Source organism: Lissotriton vulgaris, chromosome 9, assembly GCF_964263255.1.
Source record: "Lissotriton vulgaris chromosome 9, aLisVul1.2, whole genome shotgun sequence".
In the NCBI taxonomy this organism is placed as follows: domain Eukaryota; kingdom Metazoa; phylum Chordata; class Amphibia; order Caudata; family Salamandridae; genus Lissotriton; species Lissotriton vulgaris.
Window position 1 is genome coordinate 18440735 of NC_141697.1, and position 22842 is coordinate 18463576.

Below are 22842 nucleotides of genomic sequence, written 5' to 3' on the forward strand. Positions count from 1 at the left end.
ACCTGTGCAAGCTTCCCTCACATACAGCAATACGGCATGGGCAGCAGCTGTGCAAGCTTCCCTCACATACAGCAATACGGCATGGGCAGCACCTGTGCCAGCTTCCCTCACATACAGCAATACGGCATGGGCAGCACCTGTGCAAGCTTCCCTCACATACAGCAATACGGAATGGGCAGCACCTGTGCAAGTTTCCCTCACATACAGCAATACGGCATAGGCAGCACCTGCGTAAGCTTCCTTCATACAGCAATACGGCATGGGCAGCACCTGCGCAAGCTTCCTTCACATACAGCAATACGTCATGGGCAGCAGCTGTGCAAGCTTCCCTCACATACAGCAATACGTCATGGGCAGCAGCTGTGCAAGCTTCCCTCACAGCAATACGGCATGGGCAGCACCTATGCAAGCTTCCCTCACACACATCAATACGGCATGGGCAGCACCTGTGCCAGCTTCCCTCACATACAGCCATACGGCATAGGCAGCAGCTGGCATAGGCAGCAGCTGTGTAAGCTTCCTTCATACAGCATTACGGCATGGGCTGCTCCTGTGCAAGCTTCCCTCACATACAGCAATACGGCATGGGCCGCACCTGTGCAAGCTTCCCTCACATACAACAATACGTCAATGGCAGCAGCTGTGCAAGCTTCCCTCACATACAGCAATACGTCAATGGCAGCAGCTGTGCAAGCTTCCCTCACATACAGCAATACGGCATGGGCAGCACCTGTGCCAGCTTCCCATGCATACAGCAATACGGCATGGGCAGCAGCTGTGCAAGCTTCCTTCATACAGCATGGGTAGCACCTGTGCAAGCTTCCTTCATACAGCATGGGCAGCACCTGTGGAAAGTTCCCTCTCACAGCAATGATCCAACACCTGTCAAGCTTCCTTCACACAGCAACGATACTGCATGGACACCACCTGTGCAAGCTTCCCTTACGGGCCAACTCAGGGCAAACAAAGCGAACAAAAGGAGATGATGGACGGAGCACTGATACTTTTCAGACAGCCACCCCAGTCATGGATCTGGGTTGAATCCATCATCGTTATTTAGCTCACTTTAGTTCTCCTTGTGTTTGCTTTGTTCGCTTTAAGTTGGCAGGTTATGCCCAGACGTGGGTCCCGTACTCACTTTGCCACTGGATTCAAGATAGCCTGGCTTATGAGGGTTATGAACCCGACACCGGTCCCAGGATGCTTGTTTCCGGTCCAGGAAAGACGTGGCTTGGAAGTTCGGGCTGGACTGTTCCCATGAGCCACAGGGTCAGACTAATTTGCATATGGCCATTTCTGAACTGGGGTGGCAGAGTGGGCTAAAGAACGGTGATGGATTCAACCCAGATCTGTGACTGGGGGTGAGTGTCTGAAAAGTTTCGTCTCCTTGTAAATGCCATTTGTAAAGCCCACAGCTACCTCCAACGGAGGTGTCCTGGCGCTGTCCGTATAACGCTTAGGAACCCTTCCTGGCTTTTTCCCTGTGGAATGTCCTCTCCTGGGCACCCCCAAGGTGAAGCCAGGCATCCCAGCGCTGTTGGGGCCGTTGTGGAGATTAAGCAAGCTATTGCCCAGAGTTGCGGAGTGGGACCCATGATTAGAATAGGCACCGAGGCGAGAATTATCAGGTCCGAGGAAATTGGGCCCAAGACCCGCCGAGGCGGGTTTTGAACCCTGGTCCCGGACCGGGCCTCTGCATCAGGGTCTACCGCTCTAACCATTTGAGCCACACTTCTCGTGTTTGCTTACTTCACTGTCTGAGCACTGCCCTTGTGTGACGCTTCATCCCCGAGTACCATCATTGTGCAATACTTACTGTTTAAGCACTAGTCTTGTGCACTGCTTCACTATCTGAGCAATGCTCTCATGTCCTGTTTCACTGTTTGAGCACTGCCCTCGTGCGCTGCTTATGCCTGAGCACCGCTCTTGTGTACACTGCTTAACTCTTTGCATCGCCCTGGTGCTCTGTGTCACTGTCTGAGCACCCCCTTTTTGCGCTGCTTAACACCGAGCATCGCCATCATGCTCTGCGTCACTATCGGAGCGCCGCTCTTGTGTGCTGCCTAACTCTGAGCAACGCCCTGGTGCGCCTCATCACTGTCGGGCGAGAAAGCAGAAGACACACAATTGATGGACGGAATGCAGAACACATCAAAACATTCACCCCGATTCAAGAGATCTGGGTTACGTCCATCTTTCTTTTGCCCACTAAACCACCCCAGTTTGGACCCAGCCATGTGCAAATCAGTCTTGACCCTGTGCCTCATGGGAACAGTCCAGCCCGAACTGCCAGGCCAGGTCCTGCCTGGACCGGAAAGAAGCATCTTGAGACCGGTGTCTGGGTCTTGAATCCAGTGGCAAAGTGAGCCCGGGACCCACGTCTGGGCATACCCGTTGCACTTAGGGTGAGAAAGCAAAAGACACACAATTGATGGACAGAATGCAGAACAAATCAAATTCACCTCCAGCCAATTGATCTGGGTTAAATCCATCATTCTTTTGCTCACCATGCCACCCCAGTTTAGACCTGGTCATATGCAAATCATTCTTGACCCAGTGTTTCTTGGGAACAGTCCAGCCCAAAATGTCTGAGCAATGCCTTTGTGCACTGCTTTATTCTGAACACCGCCCTTGTGCGCTGCTTCATGCTTGAGCACCACACTTTTGCCCTGCTTCATGCCTGAGGACTGCCCTTGTGCGCTGCTTCATGCCTGAGCACTGCCCTTGTGCGCTGCTTCATGTCGAAGCCCCGCCCTTGTGCGCTGCTTCATGCCTGAGCACCACACTTGTGCCCTGCTTCATGCCTGAGCACTGCCCTTGTGCGCTGCTTCATGCCTGAGCACTGCCCTTGTGTGCTGCTTCATGCCTGAGCACTGCCCTTGTGCGCAGATTCATGCTTGAGCACCACATTTGTGCCCTGCTTCATGCCTGAGCACTGCCCTTGTGCGCGGCTTCATGCCTGAGCACCACACTTGTGCCCTGCTTCATGCCTGAGCATCGCCCTTGTGCGCTGCTTCATGCCTGAGCGACGCCCTTGTGCGCTGCTTCATGTCGAAGCCCCGCCCTTGTGCGCTGCTTCATGCTTGAGCACCACACTTGTGCCCTGCTTCATGCCTGAGCACTGCCCATGTGCGCTGCTTCATGCCTGAGCACCACACTTGTGCCCTGCTTCATGCCTGAGCACCGCCCTTGTGCGCTGCTTCATGCCTGAGCGACGCCCTTGTGCGCTGCTTCATGTCGAAGCCCCGCCCTTGTGCACTGCTTCATGCTTGAGCACCACACTTGTGCCCTGCTTCATGCCTGAGCACTGCCCATGTGCGCTGCTTCATGCCTGAGCACCACACGTGTGCCCTGCTTCATGCCTGAGCACCGCCCTTGTGCGCTGCTTCATGCCTGAGCGACGCCCTTGTGCGCTGCTTCATGTCGAAGCCCCGCCCTTGTGCGCTGCTTCATGCTTGAGCACCACACTTGTGCCCTGCTTCATGCCTGAGCACTGCCCATGTGCGCTGCTTCATGCCTGAGCACCGCCCTTGTGCCCTGCTTCATGCCTGAGCACCGCCCTTGTGCCCTGCTTCATGCCTGAGCACTGCCCTTGTGCGCTGCTTCATGCCTGAGCACCGCCCTTGTGCGCTGCTTCATGTCGAAGCCCCGCCCTTGTGCGCTGCTTCATGCTTGAGTACCACACTTGTGCCCTGCTTCATGCCTGAGCACTGCCCTTGTGCGCGGCTTCATGCCTGAGCACCACATTTGTGCCCTGCTTCATGCCTGAGCGCCGCCCTTGTGCCCTGCTTCATGCCTGAGTGCCATCCTTGTGCGCTGCTTCATGTTGAAGCCCCGCCCTTGTGCGCTGCTTCATGCCTGAGCACCGCCCTTGTGTGCTGCTTCATGCCTGAGCACCGCCCTTGTGCGCTGCTTCGTGCCTGAGCACCACACTTGTGCGCTGCTTCGTGCCTGAGCACCGACCTTGTGCGCCGCTTCATGCCTGAGCACCGCCCTTGTGCGCTGCTTCATGCCTGAGCACCGCCATTGTTGTGAACGTATCTAGGACCCTAATTAAATATTCCCTATTTATGCCCTTATGTGGTTATAACAAATCATATCCTTATAAAGGCATAAGAATCATATCCATATTTAGTAATAGCCAATGCAGTCCAAATACGGCAAGGCTACTTCCTTAGACTCCTAGAAAGTACAACTAGTTCTTTAAACAAACCAAACCTCCAGCAACCTGGGAATTCCCCATGCTTTTGTTTTAGTTTGTCCTAGAACTCCTGCGAGCCCTGAAACAACTGCCAGTTCTTAGTGACATCTTTTATTGACGTCTTATGTCCAACCTTACGTCAAACACGGCACCTTCCAGGTATAAATATACCAGCGTTTGCCTTAAGCAACACACGGTGGTTTGGAGCAGAGCGGCTATCTACTTATCCGAAGCCCAGCTGATGCGAGTGCCGAACGAAGCCGTCCCTCCTATTTGACGCACTGAGAAAGACGCTGTCTTTTTCTCCTGCCGAGAAAATCCAGCTCCAGTGTTTACAGTCACCCTTGCGGGTGACTGAGAGAGCGAGTCCTGAGAACGAGATACAAGACCTCCTTCATTCTAAAACCAAGGTACGGAGCTGATTAGACCCTTAGAGAATTCTTGATTCAGATTCTTGGCAAAACTAACTTAACTTAAACTGCAACTCCCTTACTCCTTCCCACGTTCTAGGCTTAGGTTAAGTACACTGGGGTAGGCCTATTTAGAAGCACCAGTTGAATACGTTTAGTCAAATTTTATCATTGTATGTAATTGTATATATTTTATCCGTTTGAAGTATCATATGGCTCAGAAACCATATCAATGCTTTTACAGTATTATTTCATAATACTCCTTTTACTGTACGCACTTTACTTTATAACAAGTATTGCAATTGTGGCAATTCATTTCTCTTGCATGAGAAAGAAGACTGCTCAATAAATAACACCTTTTATTGAAAACGCCTGTCTCTCTATTTCTCGGCACTCTGGTGAAACTAAGTATGCACGGTTGACTGAGTGAAATAGATATCTATTGTTTTCACACGACTCTGGAGATATACTCCTAATTCTGGGGGAGCAAAGTTGTCATGTTTATGCGGTTGTCGGAAGCTAATCCCTTCTTGTCTAATCAGGGAATTGAACTCCTCCCTGTTCATTCGAGAAAGTTTCTAGTGACCTCTGAGCTAGCTGGCATACCTAATTAAGTCTAACATATTCAGTAGAGACCTCGATGACCTCAGTCCTACGTCTAAACTGCCGTTTATATTATTCCAATGCGCAGAGCCTATTGGGAATATAGGAACTACACTACAGTGTCTTATCTCCTCCCTCATGTCCTTCGTCTGCTTGAGCTGAGAGCAGTCTCTGTGATGAGTGACTGATCTCAGCCACTGGTAATCACTCTGAGGCACATTCCAGGCTGTCATCTGTTCCCTCACAGGCAGGATCCAACCTCAAGCCGCCCCAGAAGGGCCTATCTTGACTGAAGGGCCGGTCCAGGGGCCCTCTAGGTGGGAACACAAGCTGCTCCAGGGCGGATGTAACTTCCTTGGGCTCCATCAGTGGAGTGCAGCTTGCATCCACCCTAAGCTGGGTCTGGTGGCTCAGTCGACTAATGTGTCCATTGCAGGGGCCTGTGTTCGACCTCATGGTCACAGGTTCAAATCCCGGCAAGTCCACTCAGCCTTTCATCCATCTGAGGTCAATAATAGGAGTACCATTGAGTTGGGTAACAATGAGCATCTGTTGTTCAGTGCCAAGAGACCTCTGGGTGATACGTGCGCTTTACAAATACACATGTTATGTTATCCAGGGCCCGAAGGTGATGGTCTAAATGCTTGAATGAATCTGAGCCGCTGGCGATCCCTCAGAAACAAACACCAGTGCATCTATTTCATCTGATCTGTGCCATTATAGTCTGGTGCCAGCCATGAGCGGACAGGTTTACAGAAGAGACCCTTTCTGGGCACTGTCCTACTGCCTTCAGCTCATGCGGCTGAGACAGCACTGTCCCAACCCACTGCTTCACTTTCAGCTCAGGACGCACTGTCCCAACCCACTGCTTCACTTTCAGCTCAGGCCACACTGTCCCAACCCCCCTGCTTCACTTTCATCTCAGGCCACACTGTCCCAACCCCCCTGCTTCACTTGCAGCTCAGGCGCCACTGTCCCAACTCCCCTGCTTCACTTACAGCTCAGGACGCACTGTCCCAACCCCCCCTGCTTCACTTACAGCTCCGGCGCCACTGTCCCAACTCCCCTGCTTCACTTACAGCTCAGTCGCCACTGTCTCAACCCCCTGCTTCACTTTCAGCTCAGGACGCACTGTCCCAACCCCCCTGCTTCACTTACAGCTCAGGACGCACTGTCCCAACCCCTCTGCTTCACTTACAGCTCGGGCGCCACTGTCCCAACCCCCTGCTTCACTTTCAGCTCAGGCACCACTGACCCAACCCCCTGCTTCACTTTTAGCTCAGGCCGCACTATCCTACCCCCCTGCTTCACCTACAGCTCAGGCGGCACTGTCCCAACCCCCCTGCTTCACTTGTAGCTCATGCAGGCAGTCTCTGAACCCCCTACCTCTCTTGTAGTTCGGAAGGGCACTGTCCCAACCCCCGACCTCTCTTGTAGCCTGGGCGACCGTGTCCCAACCCCCTACCTTGCTTATACCCTGCACATACAGTCTCCTAATCTCTTACGTCTCTTGTCGCCTGGGCAGACAGTCAGCCAACCCCCTACCTCTCTTGTACCTTGTGTGGACAGTATCCCAACCCCCTACCTTTCTTGTACCCTGCGCGGATAGTCTCCCAACCCCCTACCTTTCTTGTACCCTGCTCGGACAGTCTCCCAACCCCCTACCTTTCTTGTACCCTGCGCGGACAGTCTCCCAACCCCTTACCTTTCTTGTACCCTGCGCGGACAGTCTCCCAACCCCCTACCTTTCTTGTACCCTGCATGGACAGTCTCCCAACCCCTACCTTTCTTGTACCCTGCGTGGATAGTCTCCCAACCCCCTACCTTTCTTGTACCCTGCGCGGACAGTCTCCCAACCCCCTACCTTTCTTGTACCCTGCCCGGACAGTCTCCCAACCCCCCTACCTTTCTTGTACCCTGCCCAGACAGTCTCCCAACCCCTACCTTTCTTGTACCTTGCGTGGACAGTCTTCCAACCCCTACCTCTCTTGTACCCTGCGCGGACAGTCTCCCAACCCCCTACCTTTCTTGTACCCTGCCCGGACAGTCTCCCAACCCCCTACCTTTCTTGTACCCTGCCCGGACAGTCTCCCAACCCCCTACCTTTCTTGTACCCTGCGCGGACAGTCTCCCAACCCCCTACCTTTCTTGTACCCTGCCCAGACAGTCTCCCAACCCCTACCTTTCTTGTACCCTGCGTGGACAGTCTCCCAACCCCTACCTCTCTTGTACCCTGCGCGGACAGTCTCCCAACCCCCTACCTTTCTTGTACCCTGCCCGGACAGTCTCCCAACCCCCTACCTTTCTTGTACCCTGCCCGGACAGTCTCCCAACCCCCTACCTTTCTTGTACCCTGCCCGGACAGTCTCCCAACCCCTACCTTTCTTGTACCCTGCGTGGACAGTCTCCCAACCCCTACCTCTCTTGTACCCTGCGCGGACAGTCTCCCAACCCCCTACCTTTCTTGTACCCTGCCCGGACAGTCTCTCAACCCCCTACCTTTCTTGTACCCTGCCCGGACAGTCTCCCAACCCCCTACCTCTCTGGTACCTTGTGTGGACAGTATCCCAACCCCCTACCTTTCTTGTACCCTGCGCGGATAGTCTCCCAACCCCCAACCTTTCTTGTACCCTGCGCGGACAGTCTCCCAACCCCCTACCTTTCTTGTACCCTGCGCGGACAGTCTCCCAACCCCCTACCTTTCTTGTACCCTGTGCGGACAGTCTCCCAACCCCCTACCTTTCTTGTACCCTGCGTGGACAGTCTCCCAACCCCTACCTTTCTTGTACCCTGCGTGGACAGTCTCCCAACCCCCTACCTTTCTTGTACCCTGCGCGGACAGTCTCCCAACCCCCTACCTTTCTTGTACCCTGCCCGGAGAGTCTCCCAACCCCCTATCTTTCTTGTACCCTGCCCAGACAGTCTCCCAACCCCTACCTTTCTTGTACCCTGCGCGGACAGTCTCCCAACCCCTACCTCTCTTGTACCCTGCGCGGACAGTCTCCCAACCCCCTACCTTTCTTGTACCCTGCCCGGACAGTCTCCCAACCCCCTACCTTTCTTGTACCCTGCCCGGACAGTCTCCCAACCCCCTACCTTTCTTGTACCCTGCCCGGACAGTCTCCCAACCCCCTACCTTTCTTGTACCCTGCCCGGACAGTCTCCCAACCCCCTACCTTTCTTGTACCCTGCCCGGACAGTATCCCAACCCCCTACCTTTCTTGTACCCTGCGCCGATAGTCTCCCAACCCCCTACCTTTCTTGTACCCTGTGCGGACAGTCTCCCAACCCCCTACCTTTCTTGTACCCTGCGTGGACAGTCTCCCAACCCCTACCTTTCTTGTACCCTGCGTGGACAGTCTCCCAACCCCCTACCTTTCTTGTACCCTGCGCGGACAGTCTCCCAACCCCCTACCTTTCTTGTACCCTGCGCGGACAGTCTCCCAACCCCCTACCTTTCTTGTACCCTGCCCGGACAGTCTCCCAACCCCCTACCTTTCTTGTACCCTGCCCAGACAGTCTCCCAACCCCTACCTTTCTTGTACCCTGCGTGGACAGTCTCCCAACCCCTACCTCTCTTGTACCCTGCGCGGACAGTCTCCCAACCCCCTACCTTTCTTGTACCCTGCCCGGACAGTCTCCCAACCCCCTACCTTTCTTGTACCCTGCGTGGACAGTCTCCCAACCCCTACCTTTCTTGTACCCTGCGTGGACAGTCTCCCAACCCCCTACCTTTCTTGTACCCTGCGTGGACAGTCTCCCAACCCCCTACCTTTCTTGTACCCTGCGCGGACAGTCTCCCAACCCCCTACCTTTCTTGTACCCTGCCCGGACAGTCTCCCAACCCCCTACCTTTCTTGTACCCTGCCCAGACAGTCTCCCAACCCCTACCTTTCTTGTACCCTGCGTGGACAGTCTCCCAACCCCTACCTCTCTTGTACCCTGCGCGGACAGTCTCCCAACCCCCTACCTTTCTTGTACCCTGCCCGGACAGTCTCCCAACCCCCTACCTTTCTTGTACCCTGCCCGGACAGTCTCCCAACCCCCTACCTTTCTTGTACCCTGCGTGGACAGTCTCCCAACCCCTACCTCTCTTGTACCTTGTGTGGACAGTCTCCCAACCCCCTAGCTTTCTTGTACCCTGCGCGGACAGTCTCCCAACCCCCTACCTTTCTTGTACCCTGCGCGGACAGTCTCCCAACCCCCTACCTTTCTTGTACCCTGCGCGGACAGTCTCCCAACCCCCTACCTTTCTTGTACCCTGCGTGGACAGTCTCCCAACCCCTACCTTTCTTGTACCCTGCGTGGACAGTCTCCCAACCCCCTACCTTTCTTGTACCCTGCGCGGACAGTCTCCCAACCCCCTACCTTTCTTGTACCCTGCCCGGAGAGTCTCCCAACCCCCTATCTTTCTTGTACCCTGCCCAGACAGTCTCCCAACCCCTACCTTTCTTGTACCCTGCGCGGACAGTCTCCCAACCCCTACTTCTCTTGTACCCTGCGCGGACAGTCTCCCAACCCCCTACCTTTCTTGTACCCTGCCCGGAGAGTCTCCCAACCCCCTATCTTTCTTGTACCCTGCCCAGACAGTCTCCCAACCCCTACCTTTCTTGTACCCTGCGTGGACAGTCTCCCAACCCCCTACCTTTCTTGTACCCTGCCCGGACAGTATCCCAACCCCCTACCTTTCTTGTACCCTGCGCGGATAGTCTCCCAACCCCCTACCTTTCTTGTACCCTGCGCGGACAGTCTCCCAACCCCCTACCTTTCTTGTACCCTGCGCGGACAGTCTCCCAACCCCCTACCTTTCTTGTACCCTGTGCGGACAGTCTCCCAACCCCCTACCTTTCTTGTACCCTGCGTGGACAGTCTCCCAACCCCTACCTCTCTTGTACCTTGTTTTGACAGTATCCCAACCCCCTACCTTTCTTGTACCCTGCGCGGATAGTCTCCCAACCCCCTACCTTTCTTGTACCCTGCTCGGACAGTCTCCCAACCCCCTACCTTTCTTGTACCCTGCGCGGACAGTCTCCCAACCCCTTACCTTTCTTGTACCCTGCGCGGACAGTCTCCCAACCCCCTACCTTTCTTGTACCCTGCGTGGACAGTCTCCCAACCCCTACCTTTCTTGTACCCTGCGTGGATAGTCTCCCAACCCCCTACCTTTCTTGTACCCTGCGCGGACAGTCTCCCAACCCCCTACCTTTCTTGTACCCTGCCCGGACAGTCTCCCAACCCCCCTACCTTTCTTGTACCCTGCCCAGACAGTCTCCCAACCCCTACCTTTCTTGTACCTTGCGTGGACAGTCTTCCAACCCCTACCTCTCTTGTACCCTGCGCGGACAGTCTCCCAACCCCCTACCTTTCTTGTACCCTGCCCGGACAGTCTCCTAACCCCCTACCTTTCTTGTACCCTGCCCGGACAGTCTCCCAACCCCCTACCTTTCTTGTACCCTGCGCGGACAGTCTCCCAACCCCCTACCTTTCTTGTACCCTGCCCAGACAGTCTCCCAACCCCTACCTTTCTTGTACCCTGCGTGGACAGTCTCCCAACCCCTACCTCTCTTGTACCCTGCGCGGACAGTCTCCCAACCCCCTACCTTTCTTGTACCCTGCCCGGACAGTCTCCCAACCCCCTACCTTTCTTGTACCCTGCCCGGACAGTCTCCCAACCCCCTACCTTTCTTGTACCCTGCCCGGACAGTCTCCCAACCCCTACCTTTCTTGTACCCTGCGTGGACAGTCTCCCAACCCCTACCTCTCTTGTACCCTGCGCGGACAGTCTCCCAACCCCCTACCTTTCTTGTACCCTGCCCGGACAGTCTCTCAACCCCCTACCTTTCTTGTACCCTGCCCGGACAGTCTCCCAACCCCCTACCTCTCTGGTACCTTGTGTGGACAGTATCCCAACCCCCTACCTTTCTTGTACCCTGCGCGGATAGTCTCCCAACCCCCAACCTTTCTTGTACCCTGCGCGGACAGTCTCCCAACCCCCTACCTTTCTTGTACCCTGCGCGGACAGTCTCCCAACCCCCTACCTTTCTTGTACCCTTTGCGGACAGTCTCCCAACCCCCTACCTTTCTTGTACCCTGCGTGGACAGTCTCCCAACCCCTACCTTTCTTGTACCCTGCGTGGACAGTCTCCCAACCCCCTACCTTTCTTGTACCCTGCGCGGACAGTCTCCCAACCCCCTACCTTTCTTGTACCCTGCCCGGAGAGTCTCCCAACCCCCTATCTTTCTTGTACCCTGCCCAGACAGTCTCCCAACCCCTACCTTTCTTGTACCCTGCGCGGACAGTCTCCCAACCCCTACCTCTCTTGTACCCTGCGCGGACAGTCTCCCAACCCCCTACCTTTCTTGTACCCTGCCCGGACAGTCTCCCAACCCCCTACCTTTCTTGTACCCTGCCCGGACAGTCTCCCAACCCCCTACCTTTCTTGTACCCTGCCCGGACAGTCTCCCAACCCCCTACCTTTCTTGTACCCTGCCCGGACAGTATCCCAACCCCCTACCTTTCTTGTACCCTGCGCCGATAGTCTCCCAACCCCCTACCTTTCTTGTACCCTGTGCGGACAGTCTCCCAACCCCCTACCTTTCTTGTACCCTGCGTGGACAGTCTCCCAACCCCTACCTTTCTTGTACCCTGCGTGGACAGTCTCCCAACCCCCTACCTTTCTTGTACCCTGCGCGGACAGTCTCCCAACCCCCTACCTTTCTTGTACCCTGCCCGGACAGTCTCCCAACCCCCTACCTTTCTTGTACCCTGCCCGGACAGTCTCCCAACCCCTACCTTTCTTGTACCCTGCGTGGACAGTCTCCCAACCCCTACCTCTCTTGTACCCTGCCCAGACAGTCTCCCAACCCCTACCTTTCTTGTACCCTGCGCGGACAGTCTCCCAACCCCTACCTCTCTTGTACCCTGCGCGGACAGTCTCCCAACCCCCTACCTTTCTTGTACCCTGCCCGGACAGTCTCCCAACCCCCTACCTTTCTTGTACCCTGCGTGGACAGTCTCCCAACCCCTACCTTTCTTGTACCCTGCGTGGACAGTCTCCCAACCCCCTACCTTTCTTGTACCCTGCGTGGACAGTCTCCCAACCCCCTACCTTTCTTGTACCCTGCGCGGACAGTCTCCCAACCCCCTACCTTTCTTGTACCCTGCCCGGACAGTCTCCCAACCCCCTACCTTTCTTGTACCCTGCCCAGACAGTCTCCCAACCCCTACCTTTCTTGTACCCTGCGTGGACAGTCTCCCAACCCCTACCTCTCTTGTACCCTGCGCGGACAGTCTCCCAACCCCCTACCTTTCTTGTACCCTGCCCGGACAGTCTCCCAACCCCCTACCTTTCTTGTACCCTGCCCGGACAGTCTCCCAACCCCCTACCTTTCTTGTACCCTGCGTGGACAGTCTCCCAACCCCTACCTCTCTTGTACCTTGTGTGGACAGTCTCCCAACCCCCTAGCTTTCTTGTACCCTGCGCGGACAGTCTCCCAACCCCCTACCTTTCTTGTACCCTGCGCGGACAGTCTCCCAACCCCCTACCTTTCTTGTACCCTGCGCGGACAGTCTCCCAACCCCCTACCTTTCTTGTACCCTGCGTGGACAGTCTCCCAACCCCTACCTTTCTTGTACCCTGCGTGGACAGTCTCCCAACCCCCTACCTTTCTTGTACCCTGCGCGGACAGTCTCCCAACCCCCTACCTTTCTTGTACCCTGCCCGGAGAGTCTCCCAACCCCCTATCTTTCTTGTACCCTGCCCAGACAGTCTCCCAACCCCTACCTTTCTTGTACCCTGCGCGGACAGTCTCCCAACCCCTACTTCTCTTGTACCCTGCGCGGACAGTCTCCCAACCCCCTACCTTTCTTGTACCCTGCCCGGAGAGTCTCCCAACCCCCTATCTTTCTTGTACCCTGCCCAGACAGTCTCCCAACCCCTACCTTTCTTGTACCCTGCGCGGACAGTCTCCCAACCCCCTACCTTTCTTGTACCCTGCCCGGACAGTATCCCAACCCCCTACCTTTCTTGTACCCTGCGCGGATAGTCTCCCAACCCCCTACCTTTCTTGTACCCTGCGCGGACAGTCTCCCAACCCCCTACCTTTCTTGTACCCTGCGCGGACAGTCTCCCAACCCCCTACCTTTCTTGTACCCTGTGCGGACAGTCTCCCAACCCCCTACCTTTCTTGTACCCTGCGCGGACAGTCTCCCAACCCCTACCTCTCTTGTACCTTGTGTGGACAGTATCCCAACCCCCTACCTTTCTTGTACCCTGCGCGGATAGTCTCCCAACCCCCTACCTTTCTTGTACCCTGCTCGGACAGTCTCCCAACCCCCTACCTTTCTTGTACCCTGCGCGGACAGTCTCCCAACCCCTTACCTTTCTTGTACCCTGCGCGGACAGTCTCCCAACCCCCTACCTTTCTTGTACCCTGCGTGGACAGTCTCCCAACCCCTACCTTTCTTGTACCCTGCGTGGATAGTCTCCCAACCCCCTACCTTTCTTGTACCCTGCGCGGACAGTCTCCCAACCCCCTACCTTTCTTGTACCCTGCCCGGACAGTCTCCCAACCCCCCTACCTTTCTTGTACCCTGCCCAGACAGTCTCCCAACCCCTACCTTTCTTGTACCTTGCGTGGACAGTCTTCCAACCCCTACCTCTCTTGTACCCTGCGCGGACAGTCTCCCAACCCCCTACCTTTCTTGTACCCTGCCCGGACAGTCTCCCAACCCCCTACCTTTCTTGTACCCTGCCCGGACAGTCTCCCAACCCCCTACCTTTCTTGTACCCTGCGCGGACAGTCTCCCAACCCCCTACCTTTCTTGTACCCTGCCCAGACAGTCTCCCAACCCCTACCTTTCTTGTACCCTGCGTGGACAGTCTCCCAACCCCTACCTCTCTTGTACCCTGCGCGGACAGTCTCCCAACCCCCTACCTTTCTTGTACCCTGCCCGGACAGTCTCCCAACCCCCTACCTTTCTTGTACCCTGCCCGGACAGTCTCCCAACCCCCTACCTTTCTTGTACCCTGCCCGGACAGTCTCCCAACCCCTACCTTTCTTGTACCCTGCGTGGACAGTCTCCCAACCCCTACCTCTCTTGTACCCTGCGCGGACAGTCTCCCAACCCCCTACCTTTCTTGTACCCTGCCCGGACAGTCTCTCAACCCCCTACCTTTCTTGTACCCTGCCCGGACAGTCTCCCAACCCCCTACCTCTCTGGTACCTTGTGTGGACAGTATCCCAACCCCCTACCTTTCTTGTACCCTGCGCGGATAGTCTCCCAACCCCCAACCTTTCTTGTACCCTGCGCGGACAGTCTCCCAACCCCCTACCTTTCTTGTACCCTGCGCGGACAGTCTCCCAACCCCCTACCTTTCTTGTACCCTGTGCGGACAGTCTCCCAACCCCCTACCTTTCTTGTACCCTGCGTGGACAGTCTCCCAACCCCTACCTTTCTTGTACCCTGCGTGGACAGTCTCCCAACCCCCTACCTTTCTTGTACCCTGCGCGGACAGTCTCCCAACCCCCTACCTTTCTTGTACCCTGCCCGGAGAGTCTCCCAACCCCCTATCTTTCTTGTACCCTGCCCAGACAGTCTCCCAACCCCTACCTTTCTTGTACCCTGCGCGGACAGTCTCCCAACCCCTACCTCTCTTGTACCCTGCGCGGACAGTCTCCCAACCCCCTACCTTTCTTGTACCCTGCCCGGACAGTCTCCCAACCCCCTACCTTTCTTGTACCCTGCCCGGACAGTCTCCCAACCCCCTACCTTTCTTGTACCCTGCGCCGATAGTCTCCCAACCCCCTACCTTTCTTGTACCCTGTGCGGACAGTCTCCCAACCCCCTACCTTTCTTGTACCCTGCGTGGACAGTCTCCCAACCCCTACCTTTCTTGTACCCTGCGCGGACAGTCTCCCAACGCCCTACCTTTCTTGTACCCTGCGCGGACAGTCTCCCAACCCCCTACCTTTCTTGTACCCTGCGCGGACAGTCTCCCAACCCCCTACCTTTCTTGTACCCTGCCCGGACAGTCTCCCAACCCCCTACCTTTCTTGTACCCTGCCCAGACAGTCTCCCAACCCCTACCTTTCTTGTACCCTGCGTGGACAGTCTCCCAACCCCTACCTCTCTTGTACCCTGCGCGGACAGTCTCCCAACCCCCTACCTTTCTTGTACCCTGCCCGGACAGTCTCCCAACCCCCTACCTTTCTTGTACCCTGCGTGGACAGTCTCCCAACCCCTACCTTTCTTGTACCCTGCGTGGACAGTCTCCCAACCCCCTACCTTTCTTGTACCCTGCGTGGACAGTCTCCCAACCCCCTACCTTTCTTGTACCCTGCGCGGACAGTCTCCCAACCCCCTACCTTTCTTGTACCCTGCCCGGACAGTCTCCCAACCCCCTACCTTTCTTGTACCCTGCCCAGACAGTCTCCCAACCCCTACCTTTCTTGTACCCTGCGTGGACAGTCTCCCAACCCCTACCTCTCTTGTACCCTGCGCGGACAGTCTCCCAACCCCCTACCTTTCTTGTACCCTGCCCGGACAGTCTCCCAACCCCCTACCTTTCTTGTACCCTGCCCGGACAGTCTCCCAACCCCCTACCTTTCTTGTACCCTGCGTGGACAGTCTCCCAACCCCTACCTCTCTTGTACCTTGTGTGGACAGTCTCCCAACTCCCTAGCTTTCTTGTACCCTGCGCGGACAGTCTCCCAACCCCCTACCTTTCTTGTACCCTGCGCGGACAGTCTCCCAACCCCCTACCTTTCTTGTACCCTGCGCGGACAGTCTCCCAACCCCCTACCTTTCTTGTACCCTGCGTGGACAGTCTCCCAACCCCTACCTTTCTTGTACCCTGCGTGGACAGTCTCCCAACCCCCTACCTTTCTTGTACCCTGCGCGGACAGTCTCCCAACCCCCTACCTTTCTTGTACCCTGCCCGGAGAGTCTCCCAACCCCCTATCTTTCTTGTACCCTGCCCAGACAGTCTCCCAACCCCTACCTTTCTTGTACCCTGCGCGGACAGTCTCCCAACCCCTACTTCTCTTGTACCCTGCGCGGACAGTCTCCCAACCCCCTACCTTTCTTGTACCCTGCCCGGACAGTCTCCCAACCCCCTACCTTTCTTGTACCCTGCCCGGACAGTCTCCCAACCCCCTACCTTTCTTGTACCCTGCCCGGACAGTATCCCAACCCCCTACCTTTCTTGTACCCTGCGCGGATAGTCTCCCAACCCCCTACCTTTCTTGTACCCTGCGCGGACAATCTCCCAACCCCCTACCTTTCTTGTACCCTGTGCGGACAGTCTCCCAACCCCCTACCTTTCTTGTACCCTGCGTGGACAGTCTCCCAACCCCTACCTTTCTTGTACCCTGCGTGGACAGTCTCCCAACCCCCTACCTTTCTTGTACCCTGCGCGGACAGTCTCCCAACCCCCTACCTTTCTTGTACCCTGCGGGGACAGTCTCCCAACCCCCTACCTTTCTTGTACCCTGCCCGGACAGTCTCCCAACCCCCTACCTTTCTTGTACCCTGCCCAGACAGTCTCCCAACCCCTACCTTTCTTGTACCCTGCGTGGACAGTCTCCCAACCCCTACCTCTCTTGTACCCTGCGCGGACAGTCTCCCAACCCCCTACCTTTCTTGTACCCTGCCCGGACAGTCTCCCAACCCCCTACCTTTCTTGTACCCTGCGTGGACAGTCTCCCAACCCCTACCTTTCTTGTACCCTGCGTGGACAGTCTCCCAACCCCCTACCTTTCTTGTACCCTGCGTGGACAGTCTCCCAACCCCCTACCTTTCTTGTACCCTGCGCGGACAGTCTCCCAACCCCCTACCTTTCTTGTACCCTGCCCGGACAGTCTCCCAACCCCCTACCTTTCTTGTACCCTGCCCAGACAGTCTCCCAACCCCTACCTTTCTTGTACCCTGCGTGGACAGTCTCCCAACCCCTACCTCTCTTGTACCCTGCGCGGACAGTCTCCCAACCCCCTACCTTTCTTGTACCCTGCCCGGACAGTCTCCCAACCCCCTACCTTTCTTGTACCCTGCCCGGACAGTCTCCCAACCCCCTACCTTTCTTGTACCCTGCGTGGACAGTCTCCCAACCCCTACCTCTCTTGTACCTTGTGTGGACAGTCTCCCAACCCCCTAGCTTTCTTGTACGCTGCGCGGACAGTCTCCCAACCCCCTACCTTTCTTGTACCCTGCGCGGACAGTCTCCCAACCCCCTACCTTTCTTGTACCCTGCGCGGACAGTCTCCCAACCCCTACCTTTCTTGTACCCTGCGTGGACAGTCTCCCTACCTCTCTTGTACCTTGTGTGGACAGTCTCCCACCCCCCTACCTTTCTTGTACCCTGCTCGGACAGTCTCCCAACCCCCTACCTTTCTTGTACCCTGCGCGGACAGTCTCCCATCCCCCTACCTTTCTTGTACCCTGCGCGGCCAGTCTCCCAACCCCCTACCTTTCTTGTACCCTGCGCGGACAGTCTCCCAACCCCCTACCTTTCTTGTACCCTGCGCGGACAGTCTCCCAACCCCCTACCTTTCTTGTACCCTGCGCGGACAGTCTCCCATCCCCCTACCTTTCTTGTACCATGTGTGGACAGTCTCCCACCCCCCTACCTTTCTTGTACCCTGCTCGGACAGTCTCCCAACCCCCTACCTTTCTTGTACCCTGCGCGGACAGTCTCCCAACCCCCTACCTTTCTTGTACCCTGCGCGGACAGTCTCCCAACCCCCTACCTTTCTTGTAACCTGCGCGGACAGTCTCCCAACCCCCTACCTTTCTTGTACCCTGCGCGGACAGTCTCCCAACCCCTACCTTTCTTGTACCCTGCCTTGACAGTCACCTAATGCCCTGCTTCTCTTGCAGCTGCGGCACCTGGGGAATGACGAGGTTCACATTGTGTGGTCGGAGCACAGCCGGGATTACCGTCGAGGCATCATCCCCACCGAGTTCGGTGATGTGCTCATCGTGATCTACCCGATGAAGAACCACATGCTGAGCATCCAGATCCTGAGGAAGCCTGAGGTGAGTCCATCCCATTCCAGTACAGCTGCCATGTTTGCAGATGTGGTCTCTACTGCAGTGCAAGTCCGCAGCATCTGTACGCAGTGCAAGGGCTGAGCTTCCAGTTGAGGTGCAGTTCTGCAGGGTGGCCCCCCCCCCAGCACCTTGAGACCCGCACCGGTGATTAGTGCGCTCTACAAATGTTTGATTGATTGATGTCACTACTAGAGTGAGTGAGGGCTATAAAAAGAAAGGGTATCTTTCCCTTCCCACCCTTAACAACGGGTTGGCCACATATCAGATTCTCTCTACAATCCCTACTTGAGAGACTTACCATCGCACACCTAGGAACCCCCACCCACCCCCGTGTTTCTTCTGCCACTGGAGGATTAAACGGTACTTTTCCGAAGGGACATCCTTATTTGTTATGAGTTGATGTATTTTTGCACTTAAGGTGCAGGTGTTGATGTATTATTCTCAGCTTTGACATGCACCCAGAGCCCTGTGACTCTAGTGGCCTCTTTCAGACATGCACCCATAGCTCTGTGACCCTAGTGGCCTCTTTCAGACATGCACCCATAGCCCTGTGCCCCCAGTGGCCTCTTTCAGACATGAACCCATAGCTCTGTGACCCTAGTGGCCTCTTTCAGACATGCACCCATAGCTCTGTGACACTAGTGGCCTCTTTCAGACATGCACCCATAGCTCCGTGACCCTAGTGGCCTCTTTCAGCCATGCACCCATAGCTCTGTGACCCTAGTGGCCTCTTTCAGACATGCACCCATAGCTCTGTGACCCTAGTGGCCTCTTTCAGACATGCACCCATAGCCCTGTGCCCCCAGTGGCCTCTTTCAGACATGAACCCATAGCTCTGTGACCCTAGTGGCCTCTTTCAGACATGCACCCATAGCTCTGTGACACTAGTGGCCTCTTTCAGACATGCACCCATAGCTCCGTGACCCTAGTGGCCTCTTTCAGCCATGCACCCATAGCTCTGTGACCCTAGTGGCCTCTTTCAGACATGCACCCATAGCTCTGTGCCCCCAGTGGCCTCTTTCAGACATGCACCCATAGCTCTGTGACCCTAGTGGCCTCTTTCAGACATGCACCCATAGCTCTGTGCCCCCAGTGGCCTCTTTCAGACATGCACCCATAGCTCTGTGACCCTAGTGGCCTCTTTCAGACATGCACCCATAGCCCTGTGCCCCCAGTGGCCTCTTTCAGACATGAACCCATAGCTCTGTGACCCTAGTGGCCTCTTTCAGACATGCACCCATAGCTCTGTGACACTAGTGGCCTCTTTCAGACATGCACCCATAGCTCCGTGACCCTAGTGGCCTCTTTCAGCCATGCACCCATAGCTCTGTGACCCTAGTGGCCTCTTTCAGACATGCACCCATAGCCCTGTGCCCCCAGTGGCCTCTTTCAGACATGAACCCATAGCTCTGTGACCCTAGTGGCCTCTTTCAGACATGCACCCATAGCTCTGTGACCCTAGTGGCCTCTTTCAGACATGCACCCATAGCTGTGTGACCCTAGTGGCCTCTTTCAGACATGCACCCATAGCTGTGTGACCCTAGTGGCCTCTTTCAGACATGCACCCATACCCTGTGTACACTCGTGGCCTCTTTCAGACATGCACCCATAGCTCTGTGTACCCTAGTGGCCTCGTTAAGACATGCACCCGTAGCTCTGTGCACCTAGTGGCCTCTTTCAGACATGCACCCATAGCTCTGTACCCTAGTGGCCTCTTTCAGACATGCACCCATAGCTCTGTGTACCCTAGTGGCCTCTTTCAGACATGCACCCATAGCTCTGTGCCCCTAGTGACCTCTTTCAGACATGCACCCATACCCTGTGTATCTTAGTAGCCTCTTTCAGACATGCACCCATATTTATTTATTTATTTATTTATTTATTTATTGACATTTGTAGAGCGCGGCGAATACCCGTGGGCGTCTCGGCGCTAGTTAAGGGATGGATCAGCAACTGGGGTAAAGAAGATATACAAGGCTATTGGTCAAATAACCACGTCTTTAGCTGTTTGCGGAATGTGAACAGGGAGGGACTTCCCATACCCTGTGTACACTCGTGGCCTCTTTCAGACATGCACCCATACCCTGTGTACACTCGTGGCCTCTTTCAGACATGCACCCATAGCTCTGTGTACCCTAGTGGCCTCTTTCTGACATGCACCCATAGCTCTGTGTACCCTAGTGGCCTCTTTCAGACATGCACCCATAGCTCTGTGTACCCTAGTGGCCTCTTTCAGACATGCACCCATACCCTGTGTGCACTCGTGGCCTCTTTCAGACATGCACCCAGAGCCCTGTGACCCTAGTGACCTCTTTCAGACATGCACCCATACCCTGTGTACACTCGTGGCCTCTTTCAGAAATGCACCCATACCCTGTGTACACTCGTGGCATCTTTCAGACATGCACCCATACCCTGTGTACACTCGTGGCCTCTTTCAGACATGCACCCATAGCTCTGTGACCCTAGTGGCCTCTTTAAGACATGCACCCATAGCTCTGTGTACCATAGTTGCCTCTTTCAGACATGCACCCATAGCTCTGTGCCCCTAGTGGCCTCTTTCAGACATGCACCCATAGCTCTGTGCCCCTAGTGGCCTCTTTCAGACATGCACCCATACCCTGTGTACCCTAGTGGCCTCTTTCAGAGATGCAATCATAGCTCTGTGACCCTAGTGGCCTCTTTCAGACATGCACCCATAGCTCTGTGCCCCTAGTGGCCTCTTTCAGACATGCACCCGTAGCCCGGTGTACCCTAGTGGCCTCTTTCAGACATGAACCCATAGCTCTGTGTACCCTAGTGGCCTATTTCAGACATTCACCCATAGCTCTGTGTACCCTAGTGGCCTATTTCAGACATGCACCCATACCCTGTGTACCCTAGTTGCCTCTTTCAGACATGCACCCATAGCTCTGAGCCCCTAGTAGCCTCTTTCAGACATTCACCCAGAGCCCTGTGACCCTAGTGGCCTCTATCAGACATGCACCCATAGCTCTGTAACCCTAGTGGCCTCTTTCAGACATGCACCCATACCCTGTGTACACTCGTGGCCTCTTTCAGACATGCACCCATAGCTCTGTGACCCTAGTGGCCTCTTTCAGACATGCACCCGTACCCTGTGTACCCTAGTGGCTTCTTTCAGACATGCATGCATATCCCGGTGTACCCTAGTGGCCTCTTTCAGACATGCACCCATACCCTGTGAAACTAATGGCTTCTTTCAGACATGCACCCGTAGCCCGGTGTACCCTAGTGGCCTCTTTCAGACATGCACCCATAGCTCTGTGAAACTAGTGGCTTCTTTCAGACATGCACCCGTAGCCCGGTGTACCCTAGTGGCCTCTTTCAGACATGCACCCATAGCTCTGTGACCCTAGTGGCCTCTTTCAGACATGCACCCATACCCTGTGTGCACTCGTGGCCTCTTTCAGACATGCACCCATACCCTGTGTACACTTGTGGCCTCTTTCAGACATGCACCTATAGCTCTGAGACCCTAGTGGCCTCTTTCAGAAATGCACCCATACCCTGTGTTCCCTAGTCGCCTCTTTCAGACATGCACCCATAGCTCTGTGACCCTAGTGGCCTCTTTCAGACATGCACCCAGAGCCCTGTGGCCCTAGTGGTCTCTTTCAGACATGCACCCATACCCTGTGTTCCCTAGTGGCCTCTCAAACATGCACCCATAGGTATGTGCACCTAGTGACCTCTTTCTGACATGCACCCGTAGCCTGGTGTACCCTAGTGGCCTCTTTCAGACATTCACCCATAGCTCTGTGCCCCTAGTGGCCTCTTTCAGACATGCACCCATACCATGTGTACCCTAGTGGCCTCTTTCAGACATGCACCCGTACCCTGTGTACCCTAGTGGCTCCTTTCAGACATGCATGCATATCCCGGTGTACCCTAGTGGCCTCTTTCAGACATGCACCCATAGCTCTGTGACCCTAGTGGCCTCTTTCAGACATGCACCCAGAGCTCTGTGACCCTAGTGGCCTCTTTCAGACATGCACCCATACCCTGTGTACACTCGTGGCCTCTTTCAGACATGCACCCATACCCTGTGACCCTAGTGGCCTCTTTCAGACATTCACCCATAGCTCTGTGCCCCTAGTGGCCTCTTTCAGACATGCACCCATACCCTGTGTACCCTAGTGGCCTCTTTCAGACATGCACCCGTACCCTGTGTACCCTAGTGGCTTCTTTCAGACATGCATGCATATCCCGGTGTACCCTAGTGGCCTCTTTCAGACATGCACCCATAGCTCTGTGACCCTAGTGGTTTCTTTCAGACATGCACCCATAGCCCGGTTATGTTATGTTATGTTAATAACTTTTATTCGGCGCACAGCTGCCCCAGCGAAGGGGCGTCCTGGCGCCAGATGTAGTACCACAACACAACAGGTCAGAACAGAAAAGAAAGGGAATCAATTAGCAGAGGCAAACAGGTGGGTTTTAATAGCGCGCCTAAAAAGAGTCAGGATATTTAGGGCACGAATATGTACAGGAAGGGAATTCCATAGTCCAACTGCCAGAACACGAAAAGAGCGTCCTCCCATCCTACTCAGTCTGAACCT

The 22842-nt window shown here is 55.5% G+C and overlaps 1 protein-coding gene across 9 annotated transcripts in view; it reads left to right on the forward strand.

Moving 5' to 3' along the window:
- RALGAPA1 (Ral GTPase activating protein catalytic subunit alpha 1) overlaps positions 1-22842 on the forward strand; it is a 775068-nt gene that overhangs the window by 553725 nt on the left and 198501 nt on the right. For all 9 annotated transcript variants that reach the window (XM_086936929.1, XM_086936922.1, XM_086936927.1 and 6 more), the window contains one exon: positions 18092-18250. In XM_086936929.1, the coding sequence (XP_086793055.1) occupies positions 18092-18250 (159 nt within the window). The remainder of the gene's footprint in view (positions 1-18091; positions 18251-22842) is intronic.